The sequence below is a fragment of the Spermophilus citellus genome, assembly GCF_964194105.1.
Source record: "Spermophilus citellus genome assembly, chromosome: 6".
NCBI classification, from domain to species: Eukaryota; Metazoa; Chordata; class Mammalia; order Rodentia; family Sciuridae; genus Spermophilus; species Spermophilus citellus.
The window spans coordinates 61,820,365-61,841,233 of NC_138187.1; the positions used below are offsets into that span (position 1 = coordinate 61,820,365).

The following is a 20,869-nucleotide window of genomic DNA, read 5'->3' on the forward strand; positions in this document are numbered from 1 at the left end:
CCAGTAAGTTGTCTTTCACATTCTTGGGATCCTTTGAGGCACAAAAATTTTTCATTCCTATTATTTCCATTTTATCTATCTTCCTTTTGTCACTTGCATTTGTGGTGTAATAGCTAAGAAACTGCTACTTGACCCAAAAGCACTAAGATTTACTTCTGTATTTTCTCCTAAAAATTTTATAGTTTTAGCTCTTCTATGGTCCATTTTGGGTTCATTTTTGTAGATATAAAATGAACATTTATGTATATATGTTTATTTAGTATATGTACTTTTACAAATGAGTAGCAGTTACCCTCAACACTGTTGAATAATTCATCCTCTTCCCACCAATTAAAATGGAATCTGTGGTATCAAAAATTAGTTGTTCCCAGTATCCATTCTTTCCCTCTTCCTTATAGGAATCGAACCAAAGTTTTAGCTAGGCATAGAGTCACCCAGTTAGAGACTATTTCCTAGCCTCCTTTGTTCTATGTATAGCTTATTTGGCCAACATTTGGCTAATGGGATGTAAGTAGAAGTGAAATCTGTAAGTCCTCCACTAACCTCTTCCTTTTCCATAGGCTTCAAAACAGACTTTGGGAAGCCAGCTTTGACTACGTGCACACAGGTATCTGCTAGTGGGTGGCAGAATAACCACACATACCTAACTGGTTTCTGGATGGCCTCATAGAGTAACTGACCATCACCCACCATCCAGCTCTGGAGTTAAAGTAAACAAAGTGTGTTTCATTCAAGCCACTTTATTTTGGGGATCCTTTGTTATAGCAGCTTAAAATAAGTTATGCTAATTATTATACCCCTTCACTATATGTTTATATAGATTAGGTTTTCCCTTATGCCTGTCTATACTTGAGATTCTGTTTCTATAGTTTTATATGTTTAATTGGGGGTAGTACAAGAGGAGTAAGTTATGCTCACACTTTTTAAAAGCATATTTTGGCTTTCTCCTATGTTCAATCTTTAACTGTACCACCTCTTCCTTCCCACCCCACTTACAGTTTTTGAGTTTGTTCATTTTCTGAAGTTATAATGCTCTCATAAGGGACAACCATAATGACACGATCATGGTTTATATAGGTTTCTGGTCACATTTAAAATATGTTCACACTTCATGACTAGTAAGCCAGTCCCACTGGGGCATACACAGGGATGACCAGCTGTGGTTAGTTTCCCGGGAACACTGACATTAATGGGACAAGCAGGAAAAACACATGTGAGCAGTACATGACATAAATCATGAAAACAAACACAAAAATCTTAAAGAGAGCCCAAACCATCTGAGCTACTGCTCCATGTTCAGGGAGCACTAGTGAGGGGCAGCAGTGGAAAAAGGTGGTATTGCTTCACAAGGTGAAGTATTTCTCATAAGGATAATGTAACATTATAATGTTCACCACCAAAGGGGGATGGGGTAAGCATGGGGTTTTTAATTGAGTCGCTCCTGATTGTCCCTGTCCAGTGGTTAGAAACATATCACTTTTGGAGGATGTTTAATTTGGTAACATACAGAGTAAGAGCTCTCTATTAAAATGCATTCTTTCACCCTCCATTGCAAGGAAATAGAAGAAAGTAGTTTTTCTAACAATATGCAATTGGTCCACCATTTCATTGAAACAATTTAGGATGCTCCATTTGCCTTATAAAATTGATTTTCACTCCACATTCACATCAAGGGCCCTCCACCTTTTGGATCTGTCACAGCCTCAAGCTGGAAGGTGCACACAACTGAAGTAAAGAGACCTGGTTCCTGACCAGCTTCTCCATTTAACACACTGGCATCAGCTGCATTTTTGGAAAGTATTTAAAAGGAATGATCAAAAGTGGATTCATTTCAAAGTTTAGGTTTAAAATGTCCTTCAGTTTCTCAGGGAACAGATCAAAATGGCAAAAAAACACCAAACAAACAAACAAACAAAAAAACCCAAACCACAAAACAAATAAACCCAAAAAACAATTAAAAAGGCCTTTACATAGGAACTTTATTTGGATTATCAGTATCTATAAAGCATACCAGAGTCCATCTGAGCTCCATTTTTAGATTATTCTTTGGCTTTTTTAAAAAAAACTACAGTTACTTTAATATTCTTTTAATTTCACTGATAACAAAGTAGGGGAAAAACACAACTATATACTCACATAGGTACATATGTGTATATGTTATTTGGGGGGATATCAATTTCATGTGTTCAAAATTACAAAATACAAAAGGAGTTGATCTGTGTACATTCTAAAGGTTGGCCTGAATCCTTAGAGCTATGAAATCTTCAAGGAACACAGCCAACATCTCTTTGGCCCATCTAATGTCCCAAATTCATCCATTATTTATAATAACAATGGATGGGTGATAGAGGGGAAAAGGAGGTCCATGTGATATAAACTATAGGATCTGGAAGGAAGGGTTTGTATCAGGCTCCTGATTTGCCCCATGGTCCCTTTACTGGTCTGACTGTCCCAGTCTTTCCTTCACTTCACATTCCCACTGGCTCAGTTCTTCTCAGCTTTCTGATGAAGGCTCAGCATTTGGGCTGATAGGAGAAGGTGAGTTACTTTCTGTAATTGACTTCCAGTACTGGGAGACGATAATTGGCTTTAGTCAGGAGGACTAGTCTGCATATTAATTACAAATTTCAGGTAGAATTTTTAGCCAGTCCACTTTTTCCAGGCAAGTGTCCTAAAATTTTAGGTCCTGAAATCTTAATGTCTTAGATAAAATCCCTGACATCATAAGGCTCAGATTCCTGTGGAAAATGGATAACAATCAAATGCATAAATATGCAAAATAATTCCAGAGTGGTAAGTGACCTAAAGGAAGTAAAAAACTGTATATTTTGATGGAGCCTGTGGCTACTTGTGAGCAGGTAGTCAGAAACCTCTCTTTGATGGTGAAGATTAGTTGAGAGCTGAGTCATGAGGAATGAGTGGTGTATCACGTCTTAATTGCTTCTAGTTTGGAACAAAGCTTCTAAGTTTAAATTCCCTCCTCCCTGGTAAAGCTGTTCAGGAACACAAATAGGACTTGTGTGCTGGTGTTTCCCCCAGGGTTCTACCATCTGTCTGCAGTCTGTGACACATGTTCCGAGTGAGTTCCAAAAGAGCAGGCACATTTTTTGCTCACTGCTATGCTCCCAGCCCCTGAGAGTACCAGGCATGTTGTGAATACTCCTGGAATACATGAATGCAGTGACATTTAATGCTGAGCTCACCTATCATACTCCAAATCACTCCTCCCCTGTTTTCTTACCTTAGTGAGTGCAAATGAGACACCTCCCAACTACCCTGCCAGAAACCTGGGTGTCCTCTGGGACACTTCCTCTCTTCTCTAGCCCAAGCTAGTTCCTGAGTCTTACCGATTCTCTTCTCACAGGGTTTTGTCCTGTGTTCTCTTTACCTATCCCCAGCTATTCTGACAGCTGAATGTTCCACACTTCAGCCAGACAGATCAATATAAGATACGAGCTGGAAAGGCCTCTTTACTTCAAATGCTTCAGGGATGCCCACGCTGTCTGAACCTCTTGGGATGGCACAAGACCTGAGGTGGTTTGGTTCCAGGTGCTTCTTCAGCCTCAGCTCTGGCCCCTCTTTTCCTTGCATCCCAACCAAGTCATCCTAAACCATCACGGGGTTAGGATGGTTGGTATGCAGTGGATTGTGGAGTTGAACTCAGAACAGCTGGTAAAGGAGCTTGTTGCCTCCTATAAACCCTTGATAAGGCCAGGCCTGGAGGAGGACAACTGAGGTAGTATTGAACTTCCTTTCAGTGGAGCCTTTTGTGGCAAAACTGGGTCTTCTCACCCCTACTGGATTAGAAAGGCCATTAGGGCTCTTCCACCAGGCCACATCCACAGCACCAAACCTTGCCAGCATATGGCAGCAAGGGCATCGGAGGGAACTTGGGCCATAAAACATGATGTGGACCCCTTACAAGCAATTTCACGGACACAGAGGCCCCCCAAAACTGTCAGCACATGGCAGAAGGGGAAGGCTGGTGAGGATGCATGAAAGATTCAGGATGGTTATACTATATATTTTCTTTTTTGCAAGCAATTTGTTTTACTGTCCGCTCTCCACCAGGCTAGCTGCTACTCCCCATTACCGCCTGCCTACTGTTCCTCACAGATGCTGACTAGATCAGGGGCCCATTAAACAGACCCTCCTAAAGCCCCAGTGGAGCCAAGAGGCAGGTAGCGCCCTCCTGTGTTCAAAGAGGAAGAATAAAGCAATTACATTTTCAGAGCCACTTTGCATTGGAGAAGATTGATTTGTCCTTCTGATGTGTTGTTTCCATAGAAGCAGGGCTTAACCTTTTAAGTGAAGATTATAAAGCTACCTAATTCATTTAAAATTAGGCTTCAAGCACCTCAGTACTTAATGTCCAAGTGTTTCTGTGGGACTTGCTATAGCCATTGATCTGATGGCCAGACAGAACCTTAACTGCAGCGTCTGAAGACTCTCATTTCGGTAGCAATCTAATTTGTTTTATTTTTTTAAAATTAACTTCATAAGGATGTATAATTTCGGTGGAAGATCAGTAGAGTCTTAATGAATACCATTTAATTAATGAATAGCATTGACTTCACAAACACAGAAAGACTGGCACATAGCAAGACACAAGTACGTTCAATTAAAGTAATTTATTGTATTCTTCCAGAACAGACATAAAGAGCATCTTGGGAGTTGATATCACAACACAATGTTATACACCATTTTCACAAGTAGCCTTGCATTGAATTCTTAAGAACATAGTAGTTTTAAAAAATCAGAATATTTACATATTAATAAAACATATATACAGAAGATTGAGACATTATCCATAGATACGGAATTTTTTTTTTTTTTTGCTAAGAAAGCCTATAAAAAGGATTTCTGAACAAAGTCTGAACAGTAGTCACAGTAAGTTAACAAAACAATTTTGATTTATAAAATATGATTTTGTGGTTACAGTTTTGATACAGCAGCCTCCTAAGCTGTATTTCCAATTTGTGAATACATTGCACATATCTGTGAATTGAATATTCCCTCTCCCTCCTCAAGTACTGAAAATTCCAAGCTGTCACCCAGGCTTGGAAGGAAGTGCTTTTGAAGGTTCATGGTGCATATTTAACAGACCCACAGTTGTGAGTAAATGTTTCTACCTTTATTAGAGACATATTCTTCATAGTTTAATAGAGTGAAAGGTCACTAATTAATCTTTTCTATTCCTTTGAGAAATATTTCATTCTGGAAGGCAGAAGACAAATTTTTAAGCATATGCTGCAGAAAAACAAAAGCCCTGGTTTATTCACAGTAGTTCATCAGACCACTTGATAAAACAAAGGGACTGGTTTCATGAAAGAGATTACTGATTGGAGTGGAAAAGGCTAACTAAAAAATACAATGGAAACAATTTTTCTGACCCTTACTTTTAGCTTCAAAAAAGAAAAGAAAAAGAAAAAAGACACACATATACGAGATTAACTGTCTAGTAGACAGATTCCACAAGCCACACCTAAAACCAGTTTCTGTCACATTACAGGGATGTGTGCATCATCTTCAGCTGGTCTTAGTGGAATATTGACATCCCAGAGTGTCCCTCCTGTCTCCAGGCTTAGTTTTTCAGGGTGATACGACACCAGGACCTTGGACAGGGTAGTAAGAAAACCTGGATTCTGTGCCCCACCAGCCATTGAAGGGTTCCCTGGTTCTGGGCAATCACTCACCCTCACTTTTCATTTTCCATACCTGCAAAGCTAAAGGTGGGACTAACTGTCCTCTACAGGACCTGTAAACTCCAACAGGTGGATGAAGTATGTGCCAGGGAAAGGTGTCCAACTGTCACATGGCAACTTTTAAAAATATATATATGTATATATATGTATACACACACACACACACACACACACACACACACACACACTTAGTTGAAGATGGACACAATACCTCTATTTATTTATTTTTTATGTGGTGCTGAGGATTAAACCCAGTGCCTTACACATGCCAGGCAAGCACTCTACCACTGAGCCACAACACCAGCCCCTCACATGGCAGTTTTAATCCCAGGATCTGGTGGATGTACAGTCAAATTTCTTTCATGCCAATATCTGGCCTTTGGATCAAGTGCCAAAGATTCAAAGCAGGAAAGAAATCCGGAGCAAATATTTCTGTAAAACAGATACCTACATGGCAAAAATCTCTTTCAAATAAATTCAGAGTTTCTTATGTTGGTTTTATATAAAGCAAAGGGCAAATGGACCAGGAAGTGTACCAGAATATTAAGCATGTACACTTGTGACTGGTTACCACACAGTTAAAATCCTGGGTCATTCAGTTAAAGCCTTCTATTTAAATGGTTGTTATGTATCAAGTAGAACTGGCTACTTTGAGTTTTTCACCTTTTAATTAGTTATTTTGTCTCTGTGTTGACACAATTTATGTTAAAGGGTTTTCTTTCCTAAGAATGCATACATCACTTGCACTTAATTTTGCTATAAATATTTTTTTTTTGGGGGGGGTGCACTGATGTCATAACTGATTTCATCTTATAGGTCAAAGCTATTTTGTCTCCCAGAACAACTTTTTCTTCTAAGCTGAAGAAGGTCTAATTATTTTTGGCGTTTACAACTGCTCTCTCAGTCTTGGAAAAAACCATTCTCCTTTATAATACAGCTAGGCAATTTATGTGAAAATAAATATGCTTCAAAACTATACATATTCACATTAAGGTTATGAATGAATAAAAAAAGGAAGAATTGCTTGCTTCTTTATGACAGACAATGAACTAACTGGATCGTATGCTGGACTTTTGAAAGGTAACAAATTAACTCTTAAAAACAATTTTTAAAAATCATATACCAAATTGGGGACTTGCTTATAAAGAAAGCATATGAAATTACTCAAACATGATAGATAAACTTCACATAACACACTTTGCAGGCACCTGAAATACTACATGGATCTTTGAGGAAATTCAAAAGAATTGAAGTTATATATGCTAATGAGCAAGGTCACTAAAATCAAAGCTTAGGCAATGAAACCTGGTTCTGTATCCTCCATGTTTTCTCTCCTGGTGTCAAATATATTACCTATAACAGAGACAAGACAATGAAGGGGGAGAGCTGCTTCCCTAAGTGACATTCTACCATGGCCTGACAAGTAGGGAATTGACTTTTAGGTGCTGGTGTTGTAGAGTGAAGTTGTTAAGTTTTTAGCCATGGCTTTAGTTGCGCTAAATGAGCAATTTAGAAACTTGTAATGATTATATTTTACAGGTAATTCCAAGAACATGTGTTACTATTAGAGTGTGTCTATTGTCCAGTAACAGAAAAGGGCTAAATGAAGTGTAATTTACCTGCAAAATGGAGCATCATGCAGCTAATAATGTGTATAACGATTTGTAACAAAATAAGAGAATGCTTTTTAGGTAAAATATCAAATGCTCTGGAAACAAAATTTTATGTATTGATCTCTATTCTATAAACAAAATCAATATAGAGAAAAGACTGGTAAAAACACCTAATGATGGTTATCTGTGGGTGGAACCATTCATTTAAATTTTCTTCCTTGCACTTCTTAACAGAGAAAAATATGTAAAATAATGCCAATTTGTGACACAGATTGCTAAGCTCAGATGAACATCACTTCTTTTCAAATTCAGAAGTTCCATTTTAAGTTTTAGAAAGTACTGTTTTGATTCTACTTTATACTTTTTTTTGTTTTTTAAACCCAATTGTTCCCAGGTTCTGGGGGCTTTTTCTTCCTTATCAAGAACTCTCCACATCTGTGCTGCAACATTTAGGTAAGTGCTTCTGTCACACACTAGTCTGAGGGCAGGAATTTGTCCACAGGACCCCAATGCGGTTCTGATTCCCAGCAGTTGCTCAAAAGGCTCATAGAAGCCCGGTGTGGTGATGCACACCTGTAATCCCAGCAGCTCGGGAGGCTGAGGCAGGACGATCACAAGTTCAAAGCCAGCCTCAGTAAAAGTGAGGCACTAAGCAACTAAGTGAGACACTTTCTCTAAATTAAAACAAACAAACAAAAACAAACAAACAAACAAACAAACAACAGTAAAATAGGGCTGGGAATGTGGCTCAGTGGCTGAGTACTTCTGAGATCAATCCCCAGTATACCCCAAAAGGCTTATAGAACCAGGTGGAGAGGGAATAAATTATGAAAACACATTTCTCCACTACAGAATCTGTATCTGATTTTGTTAAAGCCAGACAAATAAAAGGCTGCTTAACTATAGTAGGTCAAAACAAAAGTCATTTGAGCATTTGACCCTGCCCTGCCACTTCAGGTTCATAGCAACCCTAAAGGATTTCCACCTTTTCCTACTTCTTCCTAAAACACACAATTGGAAGGAAAAAAAGATCTTAAAAAGGTAATAAGGCCATTCCTGAATCTTTAACAAGGACCTGCTGTGGCCAGATCAGGGAAATGAGATAATGAAGGTCTGTATCAGAGCCCCTTGGGGCTCCTGTGGTTCTGATCAGTGAGGCTCCACTCTGAGGATGAAGATACATGTGCAAGAAGGGGGACTCCACTGCCCTGATGTCGTGTCATGGCACATGGAAGGAGGGGTATTAGCAATAGCACTGCATTCAAAGAAGCCGACCAGACTTGGAATTTTACTCTAGAGAGGCAACCAAAGGACATGCTAGACTATCGAGATTCTTTGATTTTATTACTTCAAAATTTGAGCACCAATCTGTGACTTCTTTCCCCCTTTTCTAAAGAATGAACATTTTTATTTATCATGCTGCTTAGCAATTTGTAACCAATCTCTATTAGCAGTCTAGTATAAGACCTGCAGGTGGTTCTACTATTTTCTTCATTACAACCTCACAGCTTAAACTGCAGCAAATTTTGGGTACACTGATGATGAACATTCTATCTGTGAAGATTGTGAGACATTGAAATGGAATCCTAAATGGATTAGTACATCCATCATCTCTTAGGATCTTTAAGAAACATGCAGAGAAAAGCTGGCTTTGGCTTAGGTATAAGAAAGCTCTACGGTGTAAGGGCTGGGAGTTGAAGGGCCTGGGTTCTGGACAGGCCATCAACCAGCTCTTGAGACCTTGGGGAAGTCATTTAATGTTTCTGGGCCTCAGGCTTTTTTCCCTGTAAAATAAAAGGATTGGATAAAGAAGGGATTGGACTGGGTAATCTCTCAAGTTCCTTCTCATTCTCAGATTCCTTGAAAGTTTTTGTTTTATGAGGTTGGTCTAGCATCCTTTGTGCTCAATTTTCTTGTCTGAAATATCTTTACCTCCATTGTCAGTTAAAAGTGACGCTGTTATTTTAAGGGGCATGGTCTTCAAAGAATAAAACCAAAACCCACTGTGTCATACGGCAGAGGACAAGTGGTACAGATGCCTCCAGATAGGAGACCTGGGGGTAGTAGTCGCCCTGGGAGACACAATTAGAAAAGCATAGTATTCCTCCCAAGGGCCTCCTGAAATACACAATTTCATTTTTATGATTAGTGTTTCCTGCATCTACTGGGAGTGGGCTGTGCAGGTTGATAGGAATAAGGCTGATAGGAGTTGTCCTGTATTCAGGGAATGATAGATTGGGAAGGAACAACAGAGATCACATATTTCAATTCTCTTAATTCACAAATGTGGAAACACAGCCAAATGAGAAATACATTTTATATAATGACTATATATGGGAAGAACTTGATACACACAGATCCTTTTGCACCATGTAGTTCATTTCATTTATTTGTTCATTGATCTGTTGCTTAGTTACTCAATGCAGAGGAAGCAATGTATCATTTATACAGTTGGGCTTCCCTGCTGTTCTGAAGCTCACTATCATATGCCCATCCTACACCTATGGACTCTGCTTTAGTGGCCATCTTGGGATGGTGCTATCAATGAACACATGACCTCTAGGAACTCTAAAAGTTCCTACATACACTAGACATTCTGTTAGTATTTGCTGAATTTAATTAAAAGCAGAACACTTTAAATCTAGAGGACAGAAAAATTGAGTCAGTCTTTTTCAGTCTTATGTTTTTTGGCGGGTATCTGGATTTTGTGGACAGAATCTTCAGGTACTCTTTTGAGGGCAGAAAATAAAGAAACCTGAGACTAAGTGCAGGAATAAATTGCCTTATAGATATGAAGTGACACACAGGCAGGAGGCCAGAATCAGTGGCTTACTTGAGAGTCAAATAAGTGAAGTAAGAATCATGTCTATGGCTTAATGCAACTGTGTGCAACAAATGCTTCAGTGCAATGTTACATTTGGCTGATCAGGTTCAAGTATTAGGAGTGTGTCACACATGCTGGATGGACTGGCTTATTCAATCATGCAATTAAAATCCAGTAGAAACTGGGTGCCCATTAAATAAAGAGCAATGATGGATTACCTCTCAAAGTCCTTTTTGGAGGAGGTGGGAGAAGACTGAGTAGTCATGGATTTGGTCACACAAAATTAGTGCTCCCTGTTCTAAAGTGAAATCTTATTTCATGTTGTGATGAGACAGAAGTCTTGACTATAGTGACTCCATTTTGTTTAGTAACTCCATTTTGTGAAACAGCCAGGTCAACTAGAAAGGTCATGACTGGGCCAAGTTGTTTTTCCTTTTTTGTGGAAACCCTCAAGAACACATAACTATCTAACTGGGCTCTGTTTGTGTAACTGGGGTAACTGGGCTCTGCTTCTGTAACTGGAATAACTGGGCTTATTCTGATTGGCTAAGCCGGAAGGCTGCCTGACTGCAATCTCCCGCTTCTGTGACTTGGCTTGCTTGCATTGGCTAAACCCCCAAACGTCCTTTTGTGTTTTTTTGGCTTACATATGAAGTCAAACTGAAGGGGGAGCACCACTCTGACCATCTCGCTTTTAGACAGTAGAGTGTCTGCCGCTGGTCAGCAAAAAAAGGCTTAATTGGAATGGCAATGTGTGGTCTGAGAGTTATTTGAGGTATCGGTATGACAATATGAAAATATGTTTTAATGTCCACAAATTTGGAGAGGCAAAATGTTGTAATACTGTTATTGAGATTTGCATTTCAGAGATTTTCCTGACTATGAAACAGTGTGAGGAAAAACATAGCTATTCATGCTTTTTATATCCAATATAAAAAACATCTCTGAACCCAGGGTTTTGAGAAACTCTGAATGCCAGGGCCTGGGTCTGTTATAGAAAGCAGCTTGCCCAAGCATCTGCATCTCTAATGTTAATACCATTTTCAATGCAAATATTTTCTTGCACTGTATTTTCCAGCAGGTGATGAAAATGTAAATGTGTTTTACCTGTTGGTGGTAGAGAAATGCCGTCCAGTCTTTCATCACCGTCAGCTACCTCTGCTGGTTACAAACATAAAACACAAATCTCATTAGTTTCAGGGAGCACATTCATTTTACTGAATACAGTAATACAATTAAAATAACTCTAGTATACATAACAGGTTTCATCCTTTCCTTTTTCAGCTTCAGTTGGTTCACATTACAAATTTTAGCATCATTATTTAAATGAAAATTTTTTGATGATGATAATGTCGTAAAATCAACATTCCCATATTTAAATTTTTAAGAATCTCATGAACCTTATTGTATCAGCCATTTTTGCTTATTTACATGGGCTTCAACAACCAACCAGCATCTGGGGTAGACTGTTTAAACATGTCATTGAAGGCAAAAAGGTCAGAGAATTCCTGTTATAAAACCAAACTTGCCATCCCCAGAGCCGCTCCTGCTGGGTAGCCTTAGGAAATGCAGAAAGTGAAACTTTCTTTGGAGATGCTAGAAAATTTATGTCCTCAAGCTGCCAGTCCAACTTTGGCATCTATTCATTCATGAAGAAGTACACATTTCTGCAAAAGATTCTTTACTTCTATGATTTAAAATGCAAACTTGATTTAGCTCTGATATATGTTTCAAACTCCTTAGGAATTTTGCAAAGGTATCTCTTTTAGTCACAAAAAACCTTCCACTAAATTCAAAGAGAAGGGGCCCATAAGTCTCCTGATAACTGAAGGGGACTTTAGTCTCCCACTGAATGATCCCCACTGGAAGTTCCCTGCTTATAGTGCAGGTGCACCGTGAGGCTAGTCAAAGGAAGGTTGCTATTTGCATCATGATGTAATGCTGAGTTTGAGGAAGCAAAACTAATGCTGAGTTCTTCTTTTTATTGTTGTTGCTTTAAACACAATCAGGGTTTAGATATAGATAGAAATGTTCCACATTTCCCACCTCTAGTTCATCCTCTAACATCTTGTCCTCAGATGGGTACATCTGGCATTAGCAAAAGACCTGCTAGCTTGCTAGATTCATGGCAAACAGAAAACCCCAAGAAAAGAAAGAGTAGTCACAACCAGTATGGGTTGGAGTTGAGTAGAAACCACTAACATGATGTTATAGATAAACATTTATTAACAAAAACAGGCAAGTTAATCAAGAGACTAAATTATTAAAATTTGTAAATAGGTTCATAGAAAAAAATAAGACACACTAAAAAGCCTTCAGTTTTTTTAAAGTTTAGTTCTTTGTGTTTTATTATTTTATATATTAAAAATAATGAATACATGCCATTTGTATATTTAAAAGACATCATTTTATTCTTTGTGCTCGTGTGTGTGTGTGTGTGTGTGTGTGTGTGTGTGTGTGCGCTCTGCTGGAGATTGAACCCAGAGCCTTGTGCATGTAAGGCAAGCACTTTACCAACTAAGCTATATCCCCAGCCCTATGTCATTTTCTTCTAATTGGTTTGAGTGAATTTGAATATGTAGATGACCTACATGGTAGAACTCTTGTTGTCAAGAATTTTTAAAAAAATTATTTTAAAATAACTATAAATAATGATGACAACTATCATCATTTGTTAAATACTTTCTATTTACCGAGCTCTTACATGTAGTGTGTTACTGAACTCCTATGATATAGGTCTGTTGTTATGCTCATTTTAACACATGAGGAATCAGGGAGGTGAAGAAATTACGCAGGGTAACACAGCCAGTAAGTGACAGTGAACTGGGTTAAATCTGGGCTCTTAATCTCTTTGTCATTAATAGTTCAAACACAAACACATGCATCATTATGAGCTGCTGTTTTAAAAATCTTCAAATTTTAGTTCATTTTGTACTTTAGTAACTTGCAGTTTAGATTCATAATTGCTTTTCATTCAGTTACAACAAAAATTACTCTGGAGTATGCATTCTCTTCTCTTTGTAATTCAGCTATTCTTACTTTTCATAAACAGGCCTATGCAATTATTTTCTTTTGTCAGAACAGAACATAAACAACCCACGTTTATGTAAATTATTATATATAAATTAGTATAAGCTAGCTGCATGAACAGGGACAAAATGTCATGGATGAAGGACATCACTGTATTACCTAAACTTAATCGTAACATCTGTCTGTATCAACAAGTTCACACTCTTTCTTCCCTGGTGACAATCAAGTTGTAAAATTTGGAAAAGATCGAGAAAGTCCAATAAAAATTTAATAGCAGTGACAGCTTTACTCTTGGATCTAACACAAATAATAAATTGTGATTTCAGCTCTGAGGAAGTAATCTAATGAAAATGATAAAAATCCACACCAGGAAAGGAATCATTCCAGTTATAGAAAAAAATGATTACATGTGATGAGAACCCCAAATGAATTTCTGTTTGGATTTGCATAACAACCTTTCAAATCCGTGTGGGGCACTTCTTTTTCCAGAGGCAGGGCAGACTTCCCTAAGCGGATAGTTGATTAGTTTGCACCTAATTCCAGGAATTGAGCCAAATATGATAAATAAGGTTGAAATTGGGGAATATCTATGAGACACTGTTTGTATTATCGTTTAGATGGAAAATAATCAAGACAGCGAACACAAGAGCAAGTAACATTATTGATCCAGGCCCCTTGTCCCCTGCAGGAAATCCAAGTGGCTCTAGTTTTGATTGCTGGGGTCCCACTTTTGTGCTGCTTGAGAATGATATGTAGCAGCACTTCACAGATTGGGAGACAGACTCTGTTTGGCAGGCCAGGGCTGATGTGCTATTATTTAGGTCTGGTTTGGTCTGTATGTCAGGGGTGGTTTTGTCTTATGATCACCTTCCACTTTTCAATCACTAATAGAACCTGCTCTAAACATGTCATTGATATCTAGGCAGATTATCTAAACCCACCACTCAAAAACTAAAATGTCCTAAGTCAAATATCCTGATGCCTACAGAACAGGAGTGGGTGATCTTCTAAGCTTCCGAGAGAAGGAAGGGAAGAACTGGAGACCAGGCTACAGTTTGGGTCCCACTCTATGTGTGTGTATGCTGGGGGGAAAGCAGCACTGGAAATGTGAATTATTAATAGAAATGCTGTGATAATTAAGAAATGTGTTCACTGACCAGTCTGTGGGAGGTAGGAAGGGCAGAGCCCTACTGTGCAGCCCTACTGTGTGTAGTCATGTTTGCTGGTGGGAAGATACCAGAACTTATCATTGGTCTCAACGTCTGACAAGAAGGAGGAAAAAAAAGGCATGATTATTTTGGACACTGTTGGACATATACAGCTTGGCAAAGGCACCAGAAGAATGACATTGAAACTTAATTTCCTACTGTCATCCTGTGGTACAGCAATGCCCTTTCTCAGTCCCTGGGAATAGCCTTCCCCAATATCTCCCTACTTTTTGTTACTTCTACCTTTAAAGGTTTCTTCTAAAAATTTCAAGCCCTTTAGGACCTTTAGTTCACTCTCTTCAGTGAGAGGCCCGTGTTTTGGAACACAAAGCCCTCTCCTTCCTTTCTCAGGTAGTCTCTGTAGCACGTCAATTAGTAATCTCAACAGTCCTGTTATACACAGCTCCTTCCCCTCAAGGTCCCAGAGAGCTCCAAGTATCTCTGATTGCTGCATCTGCCCTGAGCAGCCCCTGCAAAGCAGAAAGGAGACAGCCACTCACAAAGGGATTTTCTGCCTGCCTCAGGCTAGCTCAAAGTTGGTGGCATAGTTGGGACTAGAGTCTGGGAGAAGCAAAGGTGGCTGGTTCTTGGTTGGTACACTGGCCCCTTGCCTTTTCTCTGGGCTTATTGATCTTGAACTTAGGTCTCTACATTAGGACACACTTTAGATTTCTCTTAAACTAGAATATTATATTGTATATAATACAATATATGGGGGGGTCAACAATTTCCACCTTGCAAATCAATAGGAAATGGAAGTTCTTACTCAGTCAAGACGTCCAAAGTAGAATCTTGGCACACAGGCCAACTTAGTAGTTACTGGTGTGGTCAACACTCAGACTTAATACTTGGGCCATAAAATTAAGATGAGACATCCAACATGACATCATCCGTGCTAACCTGGTGTTACCCACTGGGTAAACCTTCTGAGCAACTTATGTGCCTTCAACTCTAAAAGTGTTCTTTTATTTATTAATTTTTTCCCTTTTCCCTCCCAATTCAACCCTTCCAGGGATCTGAAACCTTGCAGGACTAATGTAATAAGAAGGGACTTTTGTGAAGGAACTCAGGAAGGATGCAGGGGACCTTTATGAGATAAAGCAGGAGATTTGGGAAGGAAAAAATAAGAGAGGAAACTGGGAAGGAAGAATAAGGAGGAAGGAGAGGGGCTCAGGGATGACCACAATGAGTCACCAGGAGTTGTAAGAATCTTGTTCCTGAGGATGGGGCTCAGGGACATTGTTACCCCATGAGTTCTGGAGGGAATGGGATAAACATTTGAACCCCAAGAACGGACTGGTGAAATGTTCTACAGGCTTCAAGTGCAAACAACAAGTCTTCTGAAATTACTGACATTTTCATTGATTCATTCAACTATTATTTCTTGAGAGTCAGCCTGTCTCACATACCATGTGTCACCTGGGACACAAACATGATTCAGTTGCTGGTCCCTGCTCTGGCAGAGTCTGAGTGACAAGGTCACGGCTGGTTAGGAAGGGTTCACTAGAAAGGGATCTGTGAGAGACTGCTATGGTTTGAGTGTGTCCCCCAGAGTTCATGCATTAGAGACTTAATCCCCAATGCCATAGTGCTGGGGGTGGGGTGTGATTAGGCCCTGCTCTTACCACTGGATAAATGAGTGGGTTCATTACTGCAGAAGTAAACCGTTATAAAAGCCTGAGTTTGGTCCTCATTTTTCCCCCTCTCTCTCACTTTCTTCACTCTTTGGCCATGAGAAGTTGCAGGAAGAAGGCCCTCGCTAGCTGTGGTCCCTCACTCTTGGACTTCCAGCCTCCAGGAAGATGAGACATCCAACATGACATCATCCATGCTAACCTGGTGTTACCCACTGGGTAAACCTTCTGAGCAACTTATGTGCCTTCAACTCTAAAAGTGTTCTTTTATTTATTAATTTTTCCCTTTTCCCTTTGCACTTTGTGGTAAAAACATTTAAAGTCTACTCCCTTAATGTATTGTGTGCCAATACATTTCTGTTCATTATAAATCGATTACTCAGTCTGTAGTATTTTGCTTCAGGAGCACAAAATGGACTAAGAGAACAATCTCATGTGTTTGCTAAAGATCATTTTCATATTCAAAGTCCACCTCCCAAACTGACTCATACTCTAGCCACAGGGGTTCCAAAGGCCAGATGCCATGGTGTTGGATCTGGATCTTTTTTTTCATCTTATATAATTGACAAAATTTGTATATTTATGATGTACATAGTTTTCTGAAATATGTATTCATTGTGGAGTGGTTAAATTGAGCTAATTAATAGGATCGCTTTGCTTTGTGGTAAAAACATTTAAAGTCTACTCCCTTAATTTTCAAGTGTTTTATTAACAATTAACACAGTTGCCATACGGCATAACGGATCCCCTGATCTTATTCCTCCTAACTGACATTCTGTATACTTTGACTAGCATCCCTTAGTCCCCCCCCTCAGCCCCCTGGTGACCACCATTCTAATCTTGACTTCAGTGAGTTCTACTTTCTTAGATTCCACAGTGGGATCTTGAGTATCTCTTTTCTGTGCCTGGTTTACTTAGTGCAACACCCTCCAGGCCTGCCCATGCTGATGCAAATGAAACTCCAAGACTTCCTCTTTAAGGTTGAGTAAGCAGTATTCCATTGTGTGTATATATATACTACATTTCTAAAAAATACATTGATCTACTTCTGGTGGACACTTACGTCAATTCCATATTTTGACTATTGGTGAAAATGTATCAATGAATACAGGAGTGCAGAGAGCTCATCAACATACTTTCATTGATTTTGATATATACCTGAAAGTGGGTTTGCTGGATAATATGGTAGTTCTGTTTCTATCTTTTTGAGGCCCCTCCACACTGTTTTTCAAAATAGATGTATGAATGTATAAGGAATTTTTTAAAAAAATAGAAATCTGTGGACTCCTAAAGACAACTTTTTTTTTTTTTTTTTTTTTTTTTTTGGTGCTGGGGATTGAACCCAGGGCCTTGTACATGCTAGGGAAGCACTCTACCAATTGAGCTATATCTCCATCCTGAGACAACTATTCCTGTATGATAGGAAAAAATTGACCTCAAGGGATTTCTCATTGGTACAATGGCCCACTGTCACTTTGGGGAGCCTGAGATTTCAAATGACCAAATCTAATTGTCACAAAGCAACTAATGTTCAATTTTCCTGGAAGGATAACCCCCAAATTCCCAAGCCCAAGCCCAGACTTTAAAACACACATACATTCCTTCTTCCTTGATGTGATTGATGGTTCTTATTGAAGGATTTTGGCTAATTAAAAAAAATCTTAAACAAGTAGGACATTTTTAATAAATCAAGCAGACCCAAACAAACAAGAATAAATAGGCAAATAGAAGAAAACCACAAAAGAGAGACCCAGTTTTATATGTGAGACACATTGGACCATAAATGAGATTAGCAATCTTTTTCCTTTGTACTATTCAAAACAAATGGCCTGTCATAAGTTTTACTACATAATCTTAAGGTGAGTTTCAAAATCTTGAATACGACTTTAAGGTAGCTAACCAAAGCACATTATGTAGAGCTTTTCCTTCAAAAAAGAAATTTCCTACTAAACTGCCCTAGAGAAAAGTATTGTGCTTTACAAAGGCTAAGAATAAATACAGTACAATAAAGTACTTCCACAATTACTTTTTTACAACCTATTCATACCTGATCCTCTTTTTAACCTTCTTCTGGCCAGTTTAATTTGATCCTGTAGAATCTGTACCCAGTCTCTTGGGCCAGGAAGTTTATCCACATGGTTAGCAGTACAGTACTTTTCTGTGAAGACTGAAAGAGAATGTGAAATATACTGTTATATACTTTAACAAATAAAATATGCAGATCTGAAATAGGAATATAGCCCAAGAAGAAAATAAAAGTCTAGTTCTTTCTTTTTTGGAGATGCTGGGAACTGAACCCAGGGACTCACCTATGCTAAGGATGTGCTCTACCACTGAGCCCCCCACCAAAAGTCTATTTCTAAAGGATGTCAGTTGTGTAGTGTGTGCTTTCCAAATCTGAATGATAAAGATGATTATCAGCCTGCCTCTGGCTACCAGTGGTGGATTGTGCTTTAAAATGAAACTGGCTGGAAATACTGAGAAATTCACATGGAAACTGCTCTTTCTACTTCTCCATCTCTCTGTGTGTATATCTCATAGGCCCAAAAGGAAATACTTCCTACTGATCCACTGGCCCCACAAACACACTGAAAGACCTTACTTTTTGCTATTGATTCAAAATAAAATGAAAAATTACACAAAAAGATGATGTTCTCATGGTGATTCTCATTAACCCAGTCAATACTCAAAATAAATAATAATGCGATATGTCTCAATGAAATTTTAAGACATAATCTAGACACAAATTCCAATTTGAGTTAACTCTAGTTCTGGGTAAAGGCCTCCCTTATTAAGCCCAAAGAAACTAGGAAGAATCATCTGGCAGGACAAAAGGAAAGCAGGACAATGACCTCAGGAATGCTGCGCACAGTATGTGACTGCATGTATGGGTGACATTTCTACCTCCCTCTCCAGTTCCTGAGCACTTTTCAACTTGCCTTTTCAACTGGCTCTCCGTAAGGTCAACATCTAGTCTAAAGTCATATCACGCTGCCTTCTTGGTATTTAAAATATTGGTAAGTTTAATGTTTTAAAAGGTTTCTTTTAAAAAGAAATAACAGAGAAAAATATTGACAGATTCAACTACATAAAAATTGAAATTTCCATTTAATGAAAAATAAATATTTCAGTAGAATGAAAAAGTCAATTGCACTAAATATGGCTGAAAACATTCATTATCTACCACCATCTAAAGAGCACATTCAAATAAAAAGTCCCCATAGAAAAATGGACAGAGTTATCTGCAGCATACTCAGACATGTATAAAATATTAGAAAAAAATGTTAAACTCATACTTAAATCAAAGAACATACTTCTTAGGAGATAATTTAAGGAAGAGAAAAAGCCATGCATGCAATCTCATATGTAAGCAATCCAATTGTATGAGGGTGGCCACAGGAAGGAGGGGATCCTCTCAGGAGGCTATTATAATTGTAGAAGTGACTACAGTTGCCAGAGCAAGTCAGGTATCTAGGGCAGAGAACTGGAGTTTTTTCGTGTATCATATGATATAATAAATACAGAAGAAAGGGAAGACTTGTGAGGGTGGGGAGTGTTTTTGGACCACCCATGTGGAGATGGCCAGCAGATGTGGACAGAGAAGCCTACACTGCAGAAAAAGGGCTGGCCTGAACACACTGGTCTGAAAGGCACAAACAGGCAGTTGTGTCTGGGTACCCCCAGGCATTGGTTCCAGGACCCTTGAGGATGCCCAAATCCTCGATTGCTCAAGTACCTTATAGAAAATGGAGTAGTGTTTATATATAACCTATGTACATCCTCATGTGTACTTTAAATAGCCTGTGGATTGCTCATTATTCCTAATACAAGGTAAACACTATGTAAGTTATACTGTATTGTTCAGGGAATAACAAGAAAAATGTCTGTGCATGTTTCATACAGATGTGGTTTGTTTCTTTCTTTTTTTTTTTGTCCTCAGTATTAAATCTGGGGCCTTGTGCATGTTAAGCATGCACTGAACCACTGAACTATACCTCCAGTCCCCAAGTTGTATGGAATTTGGGATTTGGTTTGCTTTTGTTGTTGTTTGTTTTGTGGTGCTAGGTTTTTTTCTGAATATTTTTAATCATTGGCGGTGAACCCAATGACACATAGGTCTGACTATGTATGTGGTAGTTAATGAGAGAAAACCAATAACCAATCCCCGAGAACATACAAAGTAAGAAGCCCACCATGCCAGGCACAGAACTACGGACAACACCAGTGCTTAGAAGGAGAAGATAGGAGGGAGCTGTTATCTGAAGCCAGAACAAGTGGAAGACAGCGGCCAATTCAGAAGTGGTTCCAGGCTGGAGTGATAGATCCTGTGATTCATCGAACTCAGCAGTGAAGCTCTATCAGGGTGCAGAGTGTGGGGATTCCCCCACCCCCCGTACTGGGGATTGAACTCAGAAGCAGCCAACCACTGAGTCACATCCCCAGCCCTATTTTGTATTTTATATAGAGACAGGGTCTCACTGAGTTGCTTAGTATCTCGCCATTGCTGGGGATGGCTTTGAATTCATGATCCTCCAGCCTCAGCCTCCCAGCCACTAGGATTACAGGTGAGTGTGGGAATGTTTGGAGCTATCTCTGAGGAGAACTGTTAAACGGTAGAGTGAGGACAAGCAGAAAGGCTGCCAAGCCACAGATGGGGTGACAAGTCTACACAGGTGAGGCGCTGTCTCCGTCAGCACTTTGCAGCTCCCATCTAGGACAATGGATGATAGGACTGGCCTAGGGGCAGGAGTTTGCCAGATACTTTTGGCAGAATCGGGTTCAATCCCCAGTATCAAAGAATCAAAATTAAAAAATCAAATAAAACAGCAGTGGCATGCAGCTGTGGAGAGGATGC

General features: G+C 39.1%; 1 protein-coding gene across 9 annotated transcripts in view; it reads right to left on the reverse strand.

Annotated features, from left to right (window-relative positions):
* Positions 1-20,869, reverse strand: part of BEND7 (BEN domain containing 7) — a 123,368-nt gene that overhangs the window by 18,558 nt on the left and 83,941 nt on the right. For 3 of the 9 annotated variants that reach the window (XM_081297117.1, XM_081297119.1, XM_081297120.1), the window contains 2 exons: positions 18,062-18,181; positions 11,250-11,303 (listed from right to left, as the gene is read on the reverse strand). In XM_081297117.1, coding sequence (XP_081153243.1) covers positions 11,250-11,303; positions 18,062-18,181 — 174 coding nt within the window. Of the gene's footprint in view, positions 1-7,108; positions 9,103-11,249; positions 11,304-18,061; positions 18,182-20,869 lie in introns of those variants that run through there. The other 6 variants (XM_081297114.1, XM_081297116.1, XM_081297113.1 and 3 more) reach the window with 6 other exon arrangements.